Source organism: Austrofundulus limnaeus, unplaced genomic scaffold, assembly GCF_001266775.1.
Source record: "Austrofundulus limnaeus strain Quisiro unplaced genomic scaffold, Austrofundulus_limnaeus-1.0 Scaffold5, whole genome shotgun sequence".
Lineage (NCBI taxonomy): Eukaryota > Metazoa > Chordata > Actinopteri > Cyprinodontiformes > Rivulidae > Austrofundulus > Austrofundulus limnaeus.
This window is the reverse complement of record NW_013952407.1, coordinates 3,625,972-3,645,007: the sequence shown is the minus strand read 5'-3', so window position 1 is coordinate 3,645,007 and position 19,036 is coordinate 3,625,972. Positions and strand designations below refer to the sequence as shown.

At 37.3% G+C, this 19,036-nt stretch overlaps 1 protein-coding gene across 2 annotated transcripts; it reads left to right on the top strand.

The window, feature by feature from the left end:
* The first annotated feature begins 359 nt into the window (after positions 1–359).
* Positions 360–19,036, top strand: ap1g1 (adaptor related protein complex 1 subunit gamma 1). Of its 2 annotated transcripts, XM_014027454.1 has the most exons (24): positions 360–469; positions 6,032–6,235; positions 6,336–6,460; positions 7,164–7,305; positions 7,461–7,557; positions 10,827–10,903; positions 11,300–11,308; positions 12,412–12,507; positions 13,016–13,096; positions 13,176–13,274; positions 13,343–13,398; positions 13,488–13,601; positions 13,700–13,840; positions 14,194–14,248; positions 14,388–14,510; positions 14,608–14,697; positions 14,796–14,920; positions 15,670–15,774; positions 15,890–16,031; positions 16,234–16,360; positions 16,605–16,709; positions 16,899–17,059; positions 18,011–18,109; positions 18,189–19,036. In XM_014027454.1, the coding sequence occupies exons 2-24, from the start codon at positions 6,035–6,037 to the stop codon at positions 18,288–18,290; spliced, it is 2,472 nt and encodes an 823-aa protein (XP_013882908.1). In that variant the 5' UTR covers positions 360–469; positions 6,032–6,034; the 3' UTR covers positions 18,291–19,036. The 2 variants fall into 2 exon arrangements, with proteins under 2 accessions (XP_013882908.1, XP_013882916.1); XM_014027462.1 differs by lacking the exon at positions 11,300–11,308.

Below are 19,036 nucleotides of genomic sequence, written 5' to 3'. Positions count from 1 at the left end.
TATATATATAATTTATCCAAACTGTTTTCATGGATATTTGTCACTACACTGTCTTTTAAACATTATACCAGTTACTAATATTTGAAACGTTTTCTTGAATTTGAACAATGAGTAATCCTAATGGCATGTTTAGTTTTGAAAATGTGAAATTTTTCATTTAAAATGATAAATGTCAAAAAACAAACTACATAATTTTTCTTTTTACTCTTTGTGCTGATGAGAGGAATGGCGTTCTAGAACTGTTTTTATTTTTTTTTAAAGAAGGCATTTTCTTTGAAGCGCCCGTATGACTATTATATGATAAACCGATTTTCCATACACCTTCTTTCACCAACCTCTGTCAGTGTAATCCTCCGCCTGCGGTAGATGTGCTGAGGCTGGAGTAGCCACCATTTTGCATGTCTAGTGTGTTCCTCCCTTCATTGCTAATAGAGACGATTCCAGTTCTTTTCTGGCATCATTACGGCTTGTGAGTACATCGAAGAGATAGCACGTCGTCATGAATATGGAGAAAGTGTTTTACGTGTACATATTAATTTGTGGTTTTGGGTGTATCCGCGATGTGAACTCCCGAGTGTTAGCGCTGCATAGGAAGTGGCAGCCCTCTCAGWGCACCGGGGTTGTGCCTGTCAGCAGCTAAGTTAGCTGGGGCTAACTGTGTTATCAGTGCAGCAGTGTGACTGTCCGCTAACTCRCACAGTTCGTGACAACTTGTTACGCCGATTTTATGGTTGATATATTTCGTTCTAAAAGTGAGCATAAGCGGTTACCTCTTTTTGGGTTTCCGTAGTGTTCCAATTATTAGCTAATGCTATTGGGGATTGCTCACTAGCTTGATAATCCARTGAGGCCTAAACTGCATCATGTTCTGATCAACCGGTGAATAGAAACAGACTAATGCCCCATTCTTGACAATTTTGTAATAATGCTGATGATGTTGACGGCCAATTTAAATGGACGTTATCAGCCGTGGTCACGCTACAGTAACCAACTGATACCTTGCCCTTTAGTTCCTAGTTTACATCAGGTTAGCACGTTTAGCTTAGTGATAGGTGGGCTCTACCCTTGCTATTTAGTCTTAATACGTTTTAATGGCGAGCTTGGGAATAAAAAAAKTATTTCATTGTTTAAATATAAGCTTTGTAGTTATAAGCTAAGGCTTGGATAGCCAAGGAAAACACTTTCCATAAATGTGCTGACGACGTGGAGTTAGATTTTCCAAAGTTTTGTGTGGAAAAAGTAATTTTRTGGTAGATTTTTCTTTCTAAATAAGATGGTTGCACAAMGATAGACAATTTCAACATTGTACATTTGTCATACTGATGCTCTGTGCTGCACCTGGAACAGGTAGGTTAATGTTGGGGAAGTCAGCTGTAAGTAGGAAGTGACAAACAGCACCAACCATTTCTATGGATCTGTCAGATTCACTTTTAATAAAGCCCCAGTGCTTTTATTGACACAATTTCCACAGGTTCAGGTGAATGCAGTGCTGTCATAATCATTTAATTGAGCTGATGATGGCTGTTGCAATCAACAGATTTTTTTTTTTTTGGCTTGTACATTTTGTTTTAGATGATGATTTATTAATATTGCAGCGTTTGGCAGCCACACCGTTGCAGAAAATCCAACCAGCTGTCTCTTCCAGGATTTTTAGCTTTGTCTCATAAAAAAATCAATTTTGATTCTCTTTTGTTAGGTTTTGCCATTAAACACGTAACTCTGAAGAAAGAAGTTGCAAAGTGAATTTAGACATTAAACGTAGTTAAGGATATTATGAGTGCTATGAGCTGACTGGCTATTTTTAAGGTTTGTTTTTGACATTTTTAAATTTAGTAGGCATTGGTCACCAATAAGAATACTTTTCTGGCAGACAAGTGTTGAGTCCTACATTAATGCACCGGACATGACACACATGGGATGCCTTCAGGGTGCGTTTTGTTTAGTTTATAACAGTATCTGTTTACAAACTTGTCAACAAAAAAACAACATGCTTCAAGCCTAATATTAAAATGTTCTAAATTGTATTTCTACTACAGACTGTTTCCCCCAAATCTTTTGTTTTTCTTTAGAAAATAATAGACTGTGATGTGTATAAATGTAAAAACGTTATYACTAAAATGAGAACACAGACAACAACAATTTGCTTTATATGAAATTGGCTGCCTTATATTTGAAGAACAACGTGGGCTAAAAACAATTCAATTATGCCATTTCTGTTAGTTTAATTTGAAAATTTCATATTTATATTTTAAGGGAATAAAACTAAACTAAGCAAAGTGGTTGGATACAAGTCAAACACTGACTGTCAAGTGATTGTGTGGGAATTAGGACAATAGTAGTTGAAACAAGCTTCACACAAGTGTATTTCTCTTTTACTGATGGAGTGAATTTCCGATGCTGACACACACAACCTCAGTTTTAGATTGAAAATGGCACAAAATTATCTGGTTTTGTATAGAGTGTAGTTCAGTTTATGTCACAGTAGCATTGTGTTTGAACACAGTCTCTTTGTAACTAATAAATTTGCACAATTTTATGTTCACCAATAAATCATCTCGGTTTACTGCATCTATTTAGGCTTTGTGTTTTGCATTCAACCTAGCAAGATTTATTTTTCTCCACATTTGGACATGAAATTGCAGTGTACATTTAAAACATTTATGGTTTGATTAAAAACTACCACCAAATCCTCAAAAGGCATCACTGCACCGTTAGTGGCATCTTATTCTATTCTTGTTGACTAATTGCTGTTAAAAAACATCAAAGTCTAATATGTCTTTGTGGAAAATAAAAGTCAAGAATGCTAACTCTAACTTTGAGTTTAGCTAATAATTAACAAGCAACTTCAGCCACTTTAACTGACCCAAAACTCACAAAAGTCCAGCGAGGTTTAGTTGAAAAATGTGTATGCCATGTTAAGGTACTGGTCCACTTAGTTATTTTCTTTTTTTAAAWATGAATTTCACTAATATTAGATCTATAAATTATACAAAATAGAGCATCCCTGCATATTTATGGTTTGTCACTACACCTGTGAGTCACTCAGCTGTTGAACATCCCTGTCGTGTTTTTTATTGGATTAAGTAACCTGACATCTTAGAGTCAGTTAGAGCTCCTCTGTGGTAAACAGGAGGTTAGCCTTGTTTTTACGACGTTTGTCAAGTATTAGAATCTAATAAAACGAAGTCTTAAAATGTTGCAAGAGGAAGTATTTTAATAAACATTTCACACTGTCTTCATTCTGCAAACTATACCCATAGAGAAGTTGTTTGTCATCGTGGTTGTGTGTACGTTGCTTTGGTCTGCCTTTGTTAGGAGAAATGGTTTGATTACTTAGAGATCCTAAATGATTTGCTATTGAACAGAACTTTTTCTTTTTTGGCGTTTGGTGTAAACCTCCCCCCACATATGCTCAGCTATTTTGACACAGCTACTTGGAACTGTTCTTGTTTGTGGTGACCATGTTGATCTGCTGTTTAGGTATAGACATTAGATATGAATCTGAACACGTGATGCGTTTTATATCATACTTGTGATTGTATTAAAGAGAAGTGCAATACCTAAACAAACTATAGATTTCACATTCTACAGTCACCTATAGTCTTTTTTTTTTTGTGTCTGTGTTTTAGTTTCATGGGCTTAATAGAACAAGAATAAGAAATGGTAGCAAAAAAATTAGATTTGTTGGATTTTGATGGCTGCAGAATGCAGTTTTGTTTTGCTTAAATATGGAACTGTAATTTAATCAGCTTTCATCAATGGCTAGAATTACCTTTGATGCTGATTATAAGCACAGCAAGAGTCTGGATTCATGGAGCCAAACACTASGTCCATTCAGCTGAGGTCATTTAAATGGTGTTAGGACAGACAGTAAKTCTCTAGTTTTATTAAAGTATGGCCTTGCTGTCCACCTTCTCTGTTCCTCTTTGATCAAAGTTAATTCTTAACTTCTCCACAACCCACCACCTCATTCAACAAAAAATGTCTCTTTTTTTCCCCCCGTCTCTATCTGACTTTTTATTTTTCTTGTCAAAAAGTGGTAACATTTGATTTGATTAAAAGTTAGGGAGTTTTTGTTCCCCTTTGGTTAAACAGTAAAAAAAAAACTCTGTTAAAGACTTGGATGTGTCATCAGGACAGAATTGTTTTTTAATCAGAACCCTGCTGATAGTCTGTAACAGAATAAGACATTCTTGAATCTTATAATAAGGCTTAAATGAGAATAAAAGCATTAACATTTTCTGAATAAAAGGAATGAATATCCATAAATCAACTTGGCAAAACAGAAAGATGAATCAGTTAGGACATTACAGAGCAGAAATGCATCGTGTCACTTGCAGGGACCACAAAATGCCCGGAACCAGAACTCATCTATTGGTCATTTAAGAGGTCTTTGAAAGTGTTACCATGACAAAAGTAAAGCAGGGGGAATAAAACTCACTTGATGCCAAAATAACAACAACAACAAAAAAGGCTAATAGTCTTGTAAACATGTGACATTGGCCCCCTTTCAACCAAAATGAAGCAAGCAACTGTCAATAGAGATGTTCCTAACTGGTTTTATGAAACACCAGCAAAGATTCTGGTAGATTTTTCATAATCAGAAAGTTTTCACAAAGCCACAGCATTCTGTCATTTTAAACGTCTCCTCCAGAATATGTTGGAACCTCACAATGCTCTCTGGACTGCAGTGCAGAGGGAGAGGATATGTCCATCAGTGTTTTTCCTTCTACAAAATGATACCTAGATATTGTCAGTTCAGTTTCTAAACACAAACACGATTTTAAAACATAGGTGTTTATGAAGGCTGTTTATAATAATGCAGGCAGGCATTTACAACGATTTTACAATATGTGTAAACAGGGTTTGTACATGTTGTTTTGAGCAGAATCTGTAAACACCAGGGAGTGATGATAAATGATTCAACAATGTTCATAAAGAAAGTTGGAAACAGTGTGCAGCTCTGCATGGTGTTGACCTGCATCCAAACCACAACAGGCAACGCTTCAAGAAAACTGCAAGAAATGTGAGACAGTATGCTCGTGTTGCTTCATTTTTGCATCTTTGTTGTTCACCTGTGTTGATGTAGGTAGACAAAATGCTCCACTGGTTATATATTTAGAGGACWTTCTATTATTTGGAAATATACTGAATGTTAGCATGCTTTTTTCTGTTTTTAAAATGTAATAGCTGGAAAAAGACCCATAAGTCAGATTTATTCCTCTGATTTATTGCTTGGTGTTGCAACTACAGCAGCGTGTCTTTTACTTTCTCTAGCTCAAATTCGGCTGCTGCTGTTTTAGCCATTTTACTTGTTGAAACAGGAAGAAGGCATTCTAGAGTGTCTAGAAATTTGTATTCACTGTTCAGTATAATTTTTCTTTAAATGATGTTCGTATGTGAAAGTGTTAGCTCTGCTCTAACGACTTTACAGATGCTGGTAGCCTGTTAATCAAACTGAAATGGCTGCTGTCGTAATTATGGGTGYCTTTTGTTTTTGTGCCAAGAGAATATAAAAAGTAATTTGTTGCAGTGTTTTTGTCAGTCATCGGTTGAAACTTAGTACAGCATTCACGTATAAAAACACAAAAACGTATTTTCACAACTAAGCACGTCATTCTCATGAATATTTAAGTCTGGCAGTTTCCTATGCGCTCTCAGGCACTCCTCAGTTCGGGGAATTGAATTTCACTTGCTGTTCTCATTTGCCTCAGCTCTTAAATTCTGTTAAAGAAGACGAGTCTTGATGAAATTGTTGTGGCTCTCAAGCCTTTATCATGCAAATGTTTAGGTGTATTTCTTTCCAAACAAATTTAGACATACAAAATCCTTCTTACTCTGAGTGAACTCCAGAAATATATAATATTTATTTGCATGTGCACTCTTCAACAGTTTGTTTTTGCCAAATAGATCTTTTCCTTGATCTGAGATATTTGAGGTGTTTTGCAGCGTTTAAAAAAAGTCCTAATTCAGAAGTCCATGTTCTAGTCTTTTGGGAATTCATGTTTTTTTTTTCTCTTGTGTTTTCCAGACAATGCCAGCTCCGATCAGACTGCGGGAGCTGATCCGGACCATCCGGACAGCACGGACCCAGGCAGAGGAGCGTGAGATGATCCAGAAAGAGTGCGCTGCTATCCGCTCATCCTTCAGAGAGGAAGACAATACATACCGTTGCAGAAATGTGGCAAAACTACTTTATATGCATATGTTGGGCTACCCGGCACATTTTGGCCAGGTCTGTTTGTTGAAGACGACTGAGAGGACAACATTCAGATCTCCATTTCAAAAATTTATGACACATTTTCTTCCCACATTCTTTTTTTTCTTTTTTTTAGTTGGAGTGTCTGAAGCTGATTGCATCTCAGAAGTTCACTGACAAACGGATAGGTTATTTGGGAGCTATGCTGCTGTTGGATGAGAGACAGGATGTTCATCTATTAATGACAAATTGCATTAAAAAGTAAGTGAATGYCCAACTAGTTCAATATGATTAATTGTCCGCTGTTCAGAGACGTAGTAAGTTTGCCACAACCTGTGAACCGACCTTTACTGCTGTTGAAATGTGTTTATATTGTGTTTGGTAGTAATTCAGACAAACTAGACAAAATCTACAGAATCTATGCAAATATCACTATTTATTTTTCATATTTGATGATTTATTGAATTGTATTTATTGAAAAAAAAGTTGAGACTCAGTCAAAACCAAAATAAATGTATAAATATAATAAAATCGGCATTTTTTTTTGTACCAAGAAGCTTTGGAAATATTCTGTAAGAAGCTTCATAGAAATACACTGATGCAAAAAAAAAAACTGCACAATTTGTAAACAAAGTATCCAAGTTATAAAACTACTTACTTATATATTTTTTCTGTATTTAAATGCACATTTTAGATTATTAGTAAACTGTTACATTTATTGTCTTTATGAAAGGCAAAACACTGGCTTAAATTCTTTTGTATTGTTGAGCTCACCTCCCCACACAAAGACAGAAACTTGGTGGGGAGGGGCATTTCCCCTAAGTAACCTTTTGTTTTTTATTTAATAGGCAAATCATAATTACAACAATAACTTCTTATCCCCATTAGAGCATTTATGGTTGTTCTTTGCTTGTGTGTTTTTGCATTTCCATGGCTTATTTGACTCGCTTTTTTCCCACACCAGTGATTTGAATCACAGCACACAATACGTCCAAGGCCTGGCTTTGTGCACTTTAGGCTGCATGGGATCCTCAGAAATGTGTCGTGACCTGGCAGGAGAAGTTGAAAAGCTCCTCAAAACATCCAACTCATACTTAAGGAAAAAAGTAAGCTTCACTGTTTCCTAAGATGAATACTTGAGGTGTGTTTCTGTATTGATTGGTCATTTGAGATTACCACATGTGCAGATRTTTTAAGCAGGTGTAGTTAAAAGATTCTTTTTCAGCATTGTCTCATGTCTAATTGAAATATCTGTCTACAGGCAGCTTTGTGTGCAGTTCATGTCATCAGRAAGGTCCCAGAACTCATGGAAATGTTCCTTCCAGCCACAAAAAACTTGCTGAGCGAGAAGAACCACGGTAAGTGGAAACAATTTGTCAGGATGCACTTGCTGCTTTGGGGAGGCGGCGAATGAGATTGTTCTACACAAATGCAGACTTCATCTTATTTCCTGGCGCTCATGGTTCTTTGTTACGAACAGCTGGGGTAGCTTATGCTCTTTTTGTTGTGTCCTTTGCAGAGGAGACTCGAGCTAATGAGCCTGTCATATACTCTGAGCTTTATGTACCAGCATGTGATGGGGCACCTGCCAAAAGAGATGATCTTGCTAAAATAATGTATTCTTAACATTTTTAAGGATACCGCAGTGATACTAAATTTAAGAAAGAATATTTTGTGATTCATAATTGGCTTACTGCCTTGCAGACGACGTATAAATGAAAGAGGGGCATGACACGGCTATAAAATGAGCACTCATCAAGCAGTTTGTATTTATTAGACTCTCCATCTTCTGTCTTGTGCATTAAAGTTTTCTAATCAATTTATTAGTTGAATAATCAGATTTGTATGTACTATGCTGAACAGTTTAGTTTTAAACTTGATTTACTCCAGTCAAATGAAGCTATCTTTAATAACTGTCAATTACACATGGGTATCATTGATGCTCATTCTTTGCTAGAGCTCATCTCCTCTAAAGTTCATACAAATTTATGTAAAATACTAACTCAGTGTTACTTTGTTGGTTCCTCTTTCTGGACTYTATGTATAGACTTGATGCTTTTAGCTTAGATGCTGAATCATTGATGATATCTTGTCCTAGTCATCTAATTTGGCCAGTTCCAGTTCACATGTACGCATTCAGAAATGAATCCACTGCGGAACCAAAAGAGGTGTGGAGCAGAACTCAGCTGGGCYGAAGTAGAGCACAACACATTTAATGTGTGACCAACGTATGCCTCCTATCAATCACAAAACAAACTGAATTAACTTACTGTAGCGAGCCTTTGTGGTTCAAACTTTTAAAAGTTAACTACAATGTTGCTGTGCTGTGACATCTTCAAWATTCCCTCGGTAATAAATCTGTTTGTTGGTGTTAAATCCTGCGAGTGGGGCAGTTGCTCACTAATGTCCATCCGTCCATCTTTCGTATCCTCGTCTCCTTCCTTCCTCTTAACCCGCTTCTTTCCTTTCAGGGTCACTGGTGCCCATMTTCATCAGTCACTGTGCRAGCAGCAGGGTACACCCTGGACAGGTCATAAGTCCATTACAGGGCCACACATAGATASAAACGAGACAAACAACTGTTCACTCTCTCACTCACACCTAGGGACAATTTAGAGATACCACTTAGCCTAACAGTCATGTTTTTAATCTGAGGTGGGGGAGAAAACCCAGGCATGCATGGAGAGAACATGCAAACTCTACCCAGAAGAGTCCTGGGCCGGCATGAAGATGCAACAGCTCTACCAACTGGACCACYGTGCCACCATCGTTATTGATCTGCGGCACCGCAGGGTTTTTTTTTGTTTGTTTTTATATACAGGTCGGCTTTTCCAGCTCTGAACTACCTTCCTTGGTGGCTCTGAGGGATGTCAGAGGCAGGCGCTCTTTGACCCCTGCCTCTGTGTGTCTTCTGAMTGATTTGAGGGGGACAGAACGTGTGTTGGTCCTGGACCGAGCTRTCTTGTGATAGAGGCTTGTGATGGTTACTCGTGTAAAACATGGTGGCCATTAGGGTTGGGCAAAAYTGTAATTATTCATCAGAAAAACTGTCAACAATTAATATTTACCACTTTGCAATTACTRCAATTAGTGCCACGTGATGACGTATTTTTGTTGTGACACATTCACTATCAGGCGCCCCTGTGAGTCCAGTGGTGAAAGGCAGCACAGAGCAACTAATGCTAACCCTATGAACTTCTTAAATCGAGGAATGCATGGTATATCAACAGTAACATAGGTATCAGCCGATGTTGGTAATTTTTTTAGAATATCAGTATCAGCCCGGTGAGGAAAGCTGGSCCGMTRTTGATTTCCTGCTTGTTGCTGTTTGTGTTTCTGTTTCGGKAGGGGAGATGTTGGTSRAGCTGTATCTGTTTGATCATAATGAGGATATTGATGCTGAGCAGCTAGGCAGAACTGGTCGTTGTTTRTGGTATTGAAAAAAGACACAAGTGTGTTTATGCATTTATATATAAATAATTTGTGTGTTTGTGTAATATTGGTAGATATCGAACAGCAATATTAATGTCGGATATCGATATTGGCTGAAATTTTCATATCRGTGCATCCCTAGTGTTTATTCACCTGAAACACTGACAGAAACTGAAGTATGAGGAAAACCAGAAAATGCATACCGTGGCTACAGCGTTGGCCTCTTGCAAGTGCAGTTGTCATCTATTAATCCTCATTGTTATTGGCTAAATGCAGCACATAATCCTGATAAAACCTCTTGCCACTATTGCCCAACCTTATTGGCCATTGAGTAACATATGCTTCTTTAGGTTAATGAGTGAGATTAAAAACTTTGCTAAAAAAAACTTTTGTTGTAATAAAGTTAATTTTATTTTTCAGATTGTCATTCATAATATTTACTATTGCGTGCTCTCAGTGGAGCTTTCARCTCGTCCCTCAAATCACTTTTTAATCTAATAGAGATCAGGTCATGCWGAGAGGATTATTCTTTGTAATAATCTTGACATCTGATTGTATGGTGCATTCATTTATTGGCTTCTGTCTGGACATCTGGATACTGCAGCATATGGATTAATGCCTTCTTTTGATAATATTTTAATAGCATTTAAAAAGCAATTTATAAATGATTTAAGTCCAGTAAGTCTTGTGAAATCAGAAAACAAAATTGGTGGATTTTTCCCTTGTTGATAATGTGCATCATTGGGCCACATGTAAAACAGACTACATATTTTCACAGGCACAGCCACTGAATTAAATTAATACCCTGAAACAGTAACAACTTGTAATAGACCCCTGTCTCGGTGGACATTTTATCTTGAAAGTGTAGGGCTAGCACAGGTGTATTAATGAAGACTGCATTCCACTTGTGCTGCTGTGTGCCCTCATTGTTCTGTAGAACATGCACACAAGCCAGCAGGAATGCAGTCCTCATGAATACACCCGTGCTTTCCTTATTCTTATGGCCAAAATGGTTGCCACGTAATAGGCCTATCAGTAGCGACAATAATGGTACCTTCTTATAAAAGCTAATTAGTTGGACCACATAGGGGTGCAGCTCTACAAAGACAAATATTGCTGACTGAGTGAAGCAGAAAAAGTAACCCTTGCAGTTGTATTCATTTTAATAAGTAACCCTTTGCTTTTGTTTCTCAAGGTGTTCTTCATACATCTGTTGTTCTCCTCACTGAGATGTGTGAAAGAAGTCCTGATATGCTGGCCCACTTCAGAAAGGTACTAAGAAATTGCCTCGTGTGTCACATTATTGTACTTACACATTTGTCTTAAGCTCATGTCACATTTCATTCTCCTTTGGTTATACATCTTATTTTGTTCTGACTGAGATGGGCAAACATGTTAAACTGTTTGGATTGCACTACAGGGTTCCTCGCCATTCAAAATATTTCCTTGATCTCCTTCCTCTGTCTTTTCCTTTGTATCTCAACTGTTGCTGTACCTCTTCTCTTTAGGTGTTCACAAAACTAAGCCAGAAGCAGCACGTTTCATGCTCATGATCTGAACATTATTTTAAGCGCTCTGAAAGTGAATGACTTCCAATTTCCCCTCCCTAACATCTACTTCATATTTTTTCTGTCATTTGTCTTTGTTACAATTCCTGCATTGTGTTAGAATGAGAAGGTAAGAGGACATTCTGATCTCATAGCTGGTGCATGCTGTTAATAGTAATCACTCCTCACAGTCACCCCAGATGTAACCAGATTTGTTTTTAAGTAAAGTCATGTTGTTTTAATTTAGAATTTTAATTTATTTATCTTGTACAGTGATCATTATTATGTCAGTGTTTTGAATCTTATCAAACAGTTTTTGACCCATTCGTCAAATACACATATCACTATTGTTTTGAATGTCATTATTTTCCTAACATGCAATCTGTTCTGTCACTGTCTTTTTATTTGTTATTTTTTTAAGTAATCTGGTGAGTGTGTTCTCACATGGTAGCCACGGGTGTCACTAGGAGCAGATTGTTTTCTTTAACACTTAATTACTTGTTATAACTGCATTGGGCCTGTTTAGTTATAGAGGGGTGGATTTTTGTCTGGATGCAGGTTAATTCAGCAGACATAGCATACTGGGGTGCCATGTTAAACAAGAATTTAAAAATTTAGAAATCCAAATCAGTACTTGGATATGTTATGGCTGCGTTTAATACTCACAAACCAAAAAGATTTTAATGTCATTTTTGCACCTCCCATAAGTTGTTGCTGTGTGGAACTTAGATTTGGTATAACAGAGGCTACAAACATGTTGTAGACTAAATGCTAAAACTATCACCGCCCTGGGCCCCAAATAATTGAAAAGCTTGTATYTAATTTAATGCTGGACACAATGGCACATCGCTTTCCAAATGTATTACCTCAAGTTACCTCTAGTAATTTTTCCATTAAGTACAGAGAGGCGTCTGTATACACGGTGTAATGTTGTTCGAAAGTGACAGGAATGTAAATTAACTTGATGTTGTTGGGTTTTTTTTTTTACAATCAGCACGTTTAATTTCTTTGCAAAACAGATCATTCAGACACTCAAACAGTTTACCTGAATTACCTCAAGACAATCCTCTTTTTTTTTTCACTTCTCACACTTGGGTCACGGYCACTTGGGATTAAAAATAAATTTTGTGATTTATTGTTGTTTTGTAACAGTATAAAAGCTGAACACAAACAGTTTGAGATGCACTGAAACCTTCTTTTTTCTTTTCTTTTTTGTTGTTGGTCTTTTTATAGCTGGTTCCACAGTTGGTGAGAATCCTGAAGAACCTAATCATGTCTGGATACTCTCCTGAGCATGATGTGTCGGGCATAAGTGACCCTTTCCTGCAGGTAAGTCTTGCTGATATATTTTTCTCCCAAAGCGTTGATTTGGTTTATTTAGTTGTGTTTTCCATAGTGGACAGGGTTTCTTGGTGCAACCAGKGGGTGGAAGAGGTTTTGGTGACCTCAGGATTTTGTGTTTTTTTATTTGTGGGTGATGTGGTYCTAAGGGAGTCATTTTGCCRTGATCTCCAGCTTTTACTGGAGCACTTCACAGACAAATACTGTGATGCAATAATAATTATTATAATAATTCAGAAAACGTTAAAGAGAATTGAGAAAACTGAACGGGTTGAAAAATATGACCCAAACAGAATATGAAGATATCTACACAGTACCAGGAGAGACTAAATTCAACTTTTCTGCACTCCTAGAGACTCTCAAGTACAACAAAAATGCATTTAACAGCTAAAATGTGGATTTTGCATGATATATGTTTCAGGGTTTTGTTCACAAGTAAAGAATGAGTCATGAAATCAACAGACAATGCTATTGTTGATGAATGTTTATCCAATAGGTGCGGATATTGAGACTACTGCGAATTTTAGGCAAGAATGATGACGACTCCAGTGAAGCAATGAATGACATTCTTGCACAGGTTAGAATAATAAAACTACTTCATTAATTCTATTTAAAAGGTCATTGACTCGGTGTAACAGATAATTCATTTACTACAGGTGGCTACAAACACAGAGACAAGTAAAAATGTAGGCAATGCAATCTTGTATGAAACTGTGCTGACTATAATGGACATCAAGTCTGAAAGTGGACTGAGGGTGAGTTGATTTTAAGATTGACTAGACTGGAATATTTTTACTCTGTTTAAAGACCTTTTTCTCCACAGGTTTTGGCCATTAACATCCTAGGTCGCTTCCTTCTTAACAACGACAAAAACATTAGGTAATTAATTCACTGAATTCACCTATTTAGCTTTGTGAGCAAAAAGTAATTTAAAATGTTAATACTGATTATGCTTGAACCATTTCTAGATATGTGGCATTGACGTCTCTACTAAAGACGGTACAAACGGATCACAATGCAGTGCAGAGGCATCGGAGCACCATCGTAGATTGTTTAAAAGACCTGGATGTGTCCATCAAGAGGTTGTCCTTGCCACTCACATTTCTGCGATTTGAGTTTTTTCTGTCTTTATATCTAATCTTAGCAATTGTAACCCTTTTTGTTTGTCTTTGCTACGTAGACGTGCAATGGAACTGAGCTTTGCCCTGGTGAACGGCAACAACATCAGAGGCATGATGAAAGAGCTGCTCTACTTCCTGGACTCCTGTGACCCAGAATTCAAAGCAGATTGTGCATCAGGAGTTTTTCTAGCTGCTGAGAAGTATGTCCAAATATTCTACCTTTTAACCAGCTTTTTTGTGGGGTTTTAATAGGACTTTCAGCACCCTAATGTCTTGAATAACATCATTTTAGGCTTTAAGTTAAAATACTCAGAATGCTGTAAGCATAGCAACGTGCGATTACCACCTCCTATCAGGAAAAAAGTATTTTCTAGGCTGCAAATGAAAAGCTGTTTGATGATAAATTGAGTGATCCATCGTCTGAATGACCTTGATGATGCCTTTTTATTCTGACAGCTTATGTCTCCTCTTTGTACAGTGGTTTAGCTTGTTTCATCTTTTAAAATGTCTTCTGTGATGAATTGTTGTATTTTTACATCGCTTGTTTTTACAGGTACGCTCCTTCGAAAAGATGGCACATAGACACCATTATGAGAGTACTGACAACAGTATGTATATTACAAATACATTTCAGGGCCTTTATTCATCGCATTAATATTAATGCAAGCGTTACTTTGAGCAGTTCAGATGAAATGGGTCAAATCTTGTGTTGGTTTGAAGGTCGCATTTTCATCTCTGTTCTTGTAGGCAGGAAGCTATGTACGAGACGACTCTGTCCCCAACCTTATCCAGCTCATCACAAACAGCGTGGAGATGCATGCCTACACAGTTCAGAGACTTTACAAAGCATTGCTGGATGACATTTCACAGGTCAGAATGGTTCTGCTCCAGCATGTGATTAGATTTAAGACGTTGAATTTCAAAGAGTTCAAAGGTAACTTGGTTGTATTTTCTCTCCATTCTCTAGCAACCTCTTGTGCAGGTTGCATCGTGGTGCATAGGAGAGTATGGAGACCTGCTGGTGTCAGGGCAGTGTGAGGAAGAAGAGCCTATCCAGGTACAATAGAAGAGATCACTCATACAAGGACAACTGAACTGAGGATCACATGTTTTAGTAGCAATATTTCTTTTCCTCTCTTCCTTTTTTAAATAAAGGTGACTGAAGATGAAGTTCTGGATGTGTTGGAAGGTCTTCTGGTGTCAAACCTGTCCACACCTGTGACTCGGGGTTATGCTCTTACTGCTATCATGAAGCTATCTACTCGTTTCAGCAGTGTAAAGTGAGTTATTAAGTGTTTACATGCACAACATTCAGATTATCAGTCAGCATAAACCACTCCTCTCAGATTACCAATTAATTCCGATCAAACTAAATCAGATCAGATTACATGATGCATTTTTATTCCAACAGGCCGTTTATTCCGATTACTTATGTCCATGTAAGCATAGCTTATGTTGGGTTGTTTAACACTAACACAGTTGTTACATGGAGCAGCCCAATATATTCAGTATTGTACTTGTTAAATTGTCTAAATTACTAATTTTCACTGACATAAAGTTCACTTTAATGTTTGATGGTTTGAAGTAACCATGAGCCCATTATCAAGATTTATTTTCAAACTAATTTAGGTGTTGTAATATCACATAAAGGTAATGCAGATTATTTKAAAGGAAATATATAAATTATAAATAATTTTCATTGTCTCAATAAGGATAAATCTAACATCTGAAAGTAATTATGGTATATTGTAAATGGATTGAACTTATCGGACCCCAAAGCACTGTACACTGCAGTCATTCACACACACACACACACACACACACACACACATTTACACCAGTGATGGTAAGCCACATGGTAGCCACAGATGCACCAGTGCCATCGAACACTGTGACCACAATTATTTCAGAAATTACAAAACCAGATTTTGTTTTATTATTGATAGTTGATATTGTTATGGTAAAAAATCTTGTTTATCTCTCTGATGTCCTACAAGTATCGTGACTTCATTTTTTAATTTAATTTTAGCCGAATCAAGAAGGTTGTTTCGATATATGGCAGCAGCATTGATGTGGAACTTCAGCAGAGAGCTGTYGAGTACAATGCACTTTTCAAGAAATATGACCACATGAGGTAATATTTCACTACTTTTAGTATTAAAATTGCATTTTTAAGTCAGTAGTTTCTTGAGGAACTAACTGGATTTTGGTTTGGTTTGRTCCAAATTGTTGCTTGTTCTTCACAATAGATCAGCTCTTCTTGAGCGGATGCCCATTATGGAAAAAACTGCTAGTAACGGCCCTACAGAAATTGTACAGACAAATGGGGAGACTGAGCCMTCTGTCGTGGAACCAAAACATCCACCACCTGTCACCCTACCAACAAACCAGGTGAAGCCAGTTTAAATGATGACATTATCAATAATTTTGATAAAGAGCTGTATTGCCAGTAAACAGAATACATAATCATATAATAATCTGGTYTGTCATTATTTTGTATTCTAGAAGTTTCTTTGAGGATTTGGTTGTGGAATTATCTGACAAAATTAAAGTATTAAAAATTTTAACCATCCAAATATTTTTTGCTCCATAGGGTACTGATTTGTTAGACTTGCTYGGAGGTAATGATATGGCGCTGGCAATCCCAAATACAGTGCCCACAAAACCTGCCTCAGCTGGAGGAGAGCTGCTTGATCTTTTGGGTGACCTCTCACTAAGTGGTAAGATGTTAACTATAAACAATCATTTTGCTCATTTAAAAGTAAAATAAAAACAGTGACCTTAGTCTAACCATTAGTTTGATATTGTTGTTAATGGAGTGTCCCATTTGTGAATGTGCCAGTATACTGCTAAGTTTTAATGAAAAGRTAAAAATATGAATGTTAATGGTAAATATTTGATTTACAATGCATGTTGTGTATCTATCTGCATTTAAACCCTGGTATGAATTTTCCCCCCTCCCAGGAGGTCCAGCACCTACTCCTGCCCCCTCAGTGCCCACCTCCCAACCTTCTTTCCTGTTGGATGGACTATCTTCACAACCGCTGTTTAATGATATTGCAGCTGCAGGTGAGAGGGTGCTGCTTCTGGAAGCTATATATCAACAGATTACTTCAGTTTAAGATACTTTCATGTAACAAGGAACAAAATATGTTTTCTCTTGTGTATGACCCATAGCCTACCCATAGTATTAATAATAATAATATACAATTATTATTTTTTGTGTGTGATCATTTGTCACTCTAAACATCTGTTTAGGTATTCCTCCTATAATTGCATACAACAAGAATGGTCTGAAAATAGACTTCACATTTGAGAGAGCTAACCCCAACCCAAACATCGCAGTCATCACTATTCATGCATCCAACACAACGGAAACGGACATGACTGACTTTGTTTTCCAGGCTGCAGTACCAAAGGTAAGCATCTGTCACTAAATGTCAGTATTGTATTTACTGTACCAAATCATGTCGTCTCAGGCCAGTATTGCATATTTTGGATGTTTAACTTGAAGTCACTTGCCTTTGCATATGAAAATCTGAATATGTGCAGTAATCAGGGATTGAATGTACTTAGTTATTCAGCAGATTTTTTTATTTATTTATTTTTTACTCCGAGATGGGCATCTTGGGTATAAAACTGTTTGGATTTGTGTCGTGTTTAACTGGGTGTATTCTGATGATGTGCAGGGAAGAGAAAACATCTGTAACCCTTTGYATTTCATCTGGCGTTCCTCATGTTGTAGTGTTTGAATCCCTGTCCATTGTCGTATCCATCACCTCCTTTGTCCTGGTCATCTGCTCACGCGTCTTGTCAAATTGCTGCTAGCCTGATGATACCCAGTTGTACTTAACATTCTTGCCGCAAGATGCTACCGTGTTTCTGAATCTCAGCTTGTCTTTTTAACATATAGAGATGGATAGAAAAAAATGCCACCTTAAACTAACCCTTACTAAGACTGATTAATTTGTCATCCATCTAATCTGTCCATCCATCACAGTATTACCAGACAAATAGGTTCTTTGAATATCTCTCCAACAAACATAGGAAGGAACCAGGATAATATGATTAATATCCATGTGTCCCTTCTTCCACCAAGTTGCAGCTGCATTTTGATCATTTTTTACAGTCTACAATCTAATAAAATAAAAAACTATGTCCTGAATGTGTTTTTCTTATTAATGTGGCTTCTACAGTGAAAACAACAGCATAAACAATGGTTCTTTTGCACTTTATCAGTTTTAGAGTTTTTTTCAAGCGATATTTTTGAAAAGTGTGACCAACTCATTTCTATTTAACATCCATCAAATTTTGTTCCTCATGGRTCTCATTATGTTTTCATCCAACACCTTTATCTCTGTGTTTATTAGACATTCCAGCTGCAGCTCCTTTCCCCTAGCAGTAATGTTGTCCCAGCACTCAACCAGGGAACAGTCACACAAGTCATCAGAGTCCTCAACCCACAGAAGGTGAGTTCTTCTACACGCATTGAAGGCCCATGTGAAATTTCCTGTTTTCTAATCTCCCATCACGTTTACAAAATTTCAGCAACAACTACGAATGAGGATCAAACTGACCTACACCCACAGAGGYTCAGCTGTGCAAGACCTGGCTGAGGTTAATAACTTTCCCCCACAGTCGTGGCAGTAATGAGCTGTTCAGTTCCTCTTAAAAGCCCCACCACGGGAACTATGAAAACGATTTATTTTCCCTTTCACCCCCACCTTTCTTCCAATGGATCCCCCTGTACACCGCAGACTGCTACCCTCCAGTTGCACGGGAAGCGTCAGAGCATTGAACACAGGAGAATAACAAAGATGTTACGAAGACCCTGTTGACATTACGAGAATAATTGGGAAAACATATCAGTGAACTTTTTCTCTCTTAATTGGTTTCAATATTTTCTTTGGTAAGTTGCTGTATTTTTCATGCACTCCCTCTTCCCAGCACCATTACAACACACACACAACACACAATTCACTGTGGCACGCTTTACCTCTGGAGTTACAGTGGAGAAAGTGTTGCTCCCTATGGGCACTGCAGGAACCTTTTTTAATGCTCCCTTCATATTTTTGATTGGCTTTGCTTTCAGAATTTTTTTTGTACAAACCCTCAATCCTTCAACGGCACCCGGAAAAACTTTGAAAGGTCTTTTTAGTGTGGTCACAACCCTGTGGGCTAACCTTATTCTTTTATCTTTAACATAATCAGTGATATAACTTCTTAGAGTTGTATTCATTTTGAATTACATTAATTTGATTAAAGCATGGTGGAGCTTTGCTGTGGTCACAGGCACACCTGGACCTGAGCTCAAAGAGGGTTTTCTGGTTCTGCTGAAAGGCCACTTAATGTCATGTTGTTATAGGAAGTCTTCTCTTTTTTTTTTTTTTTTTTTT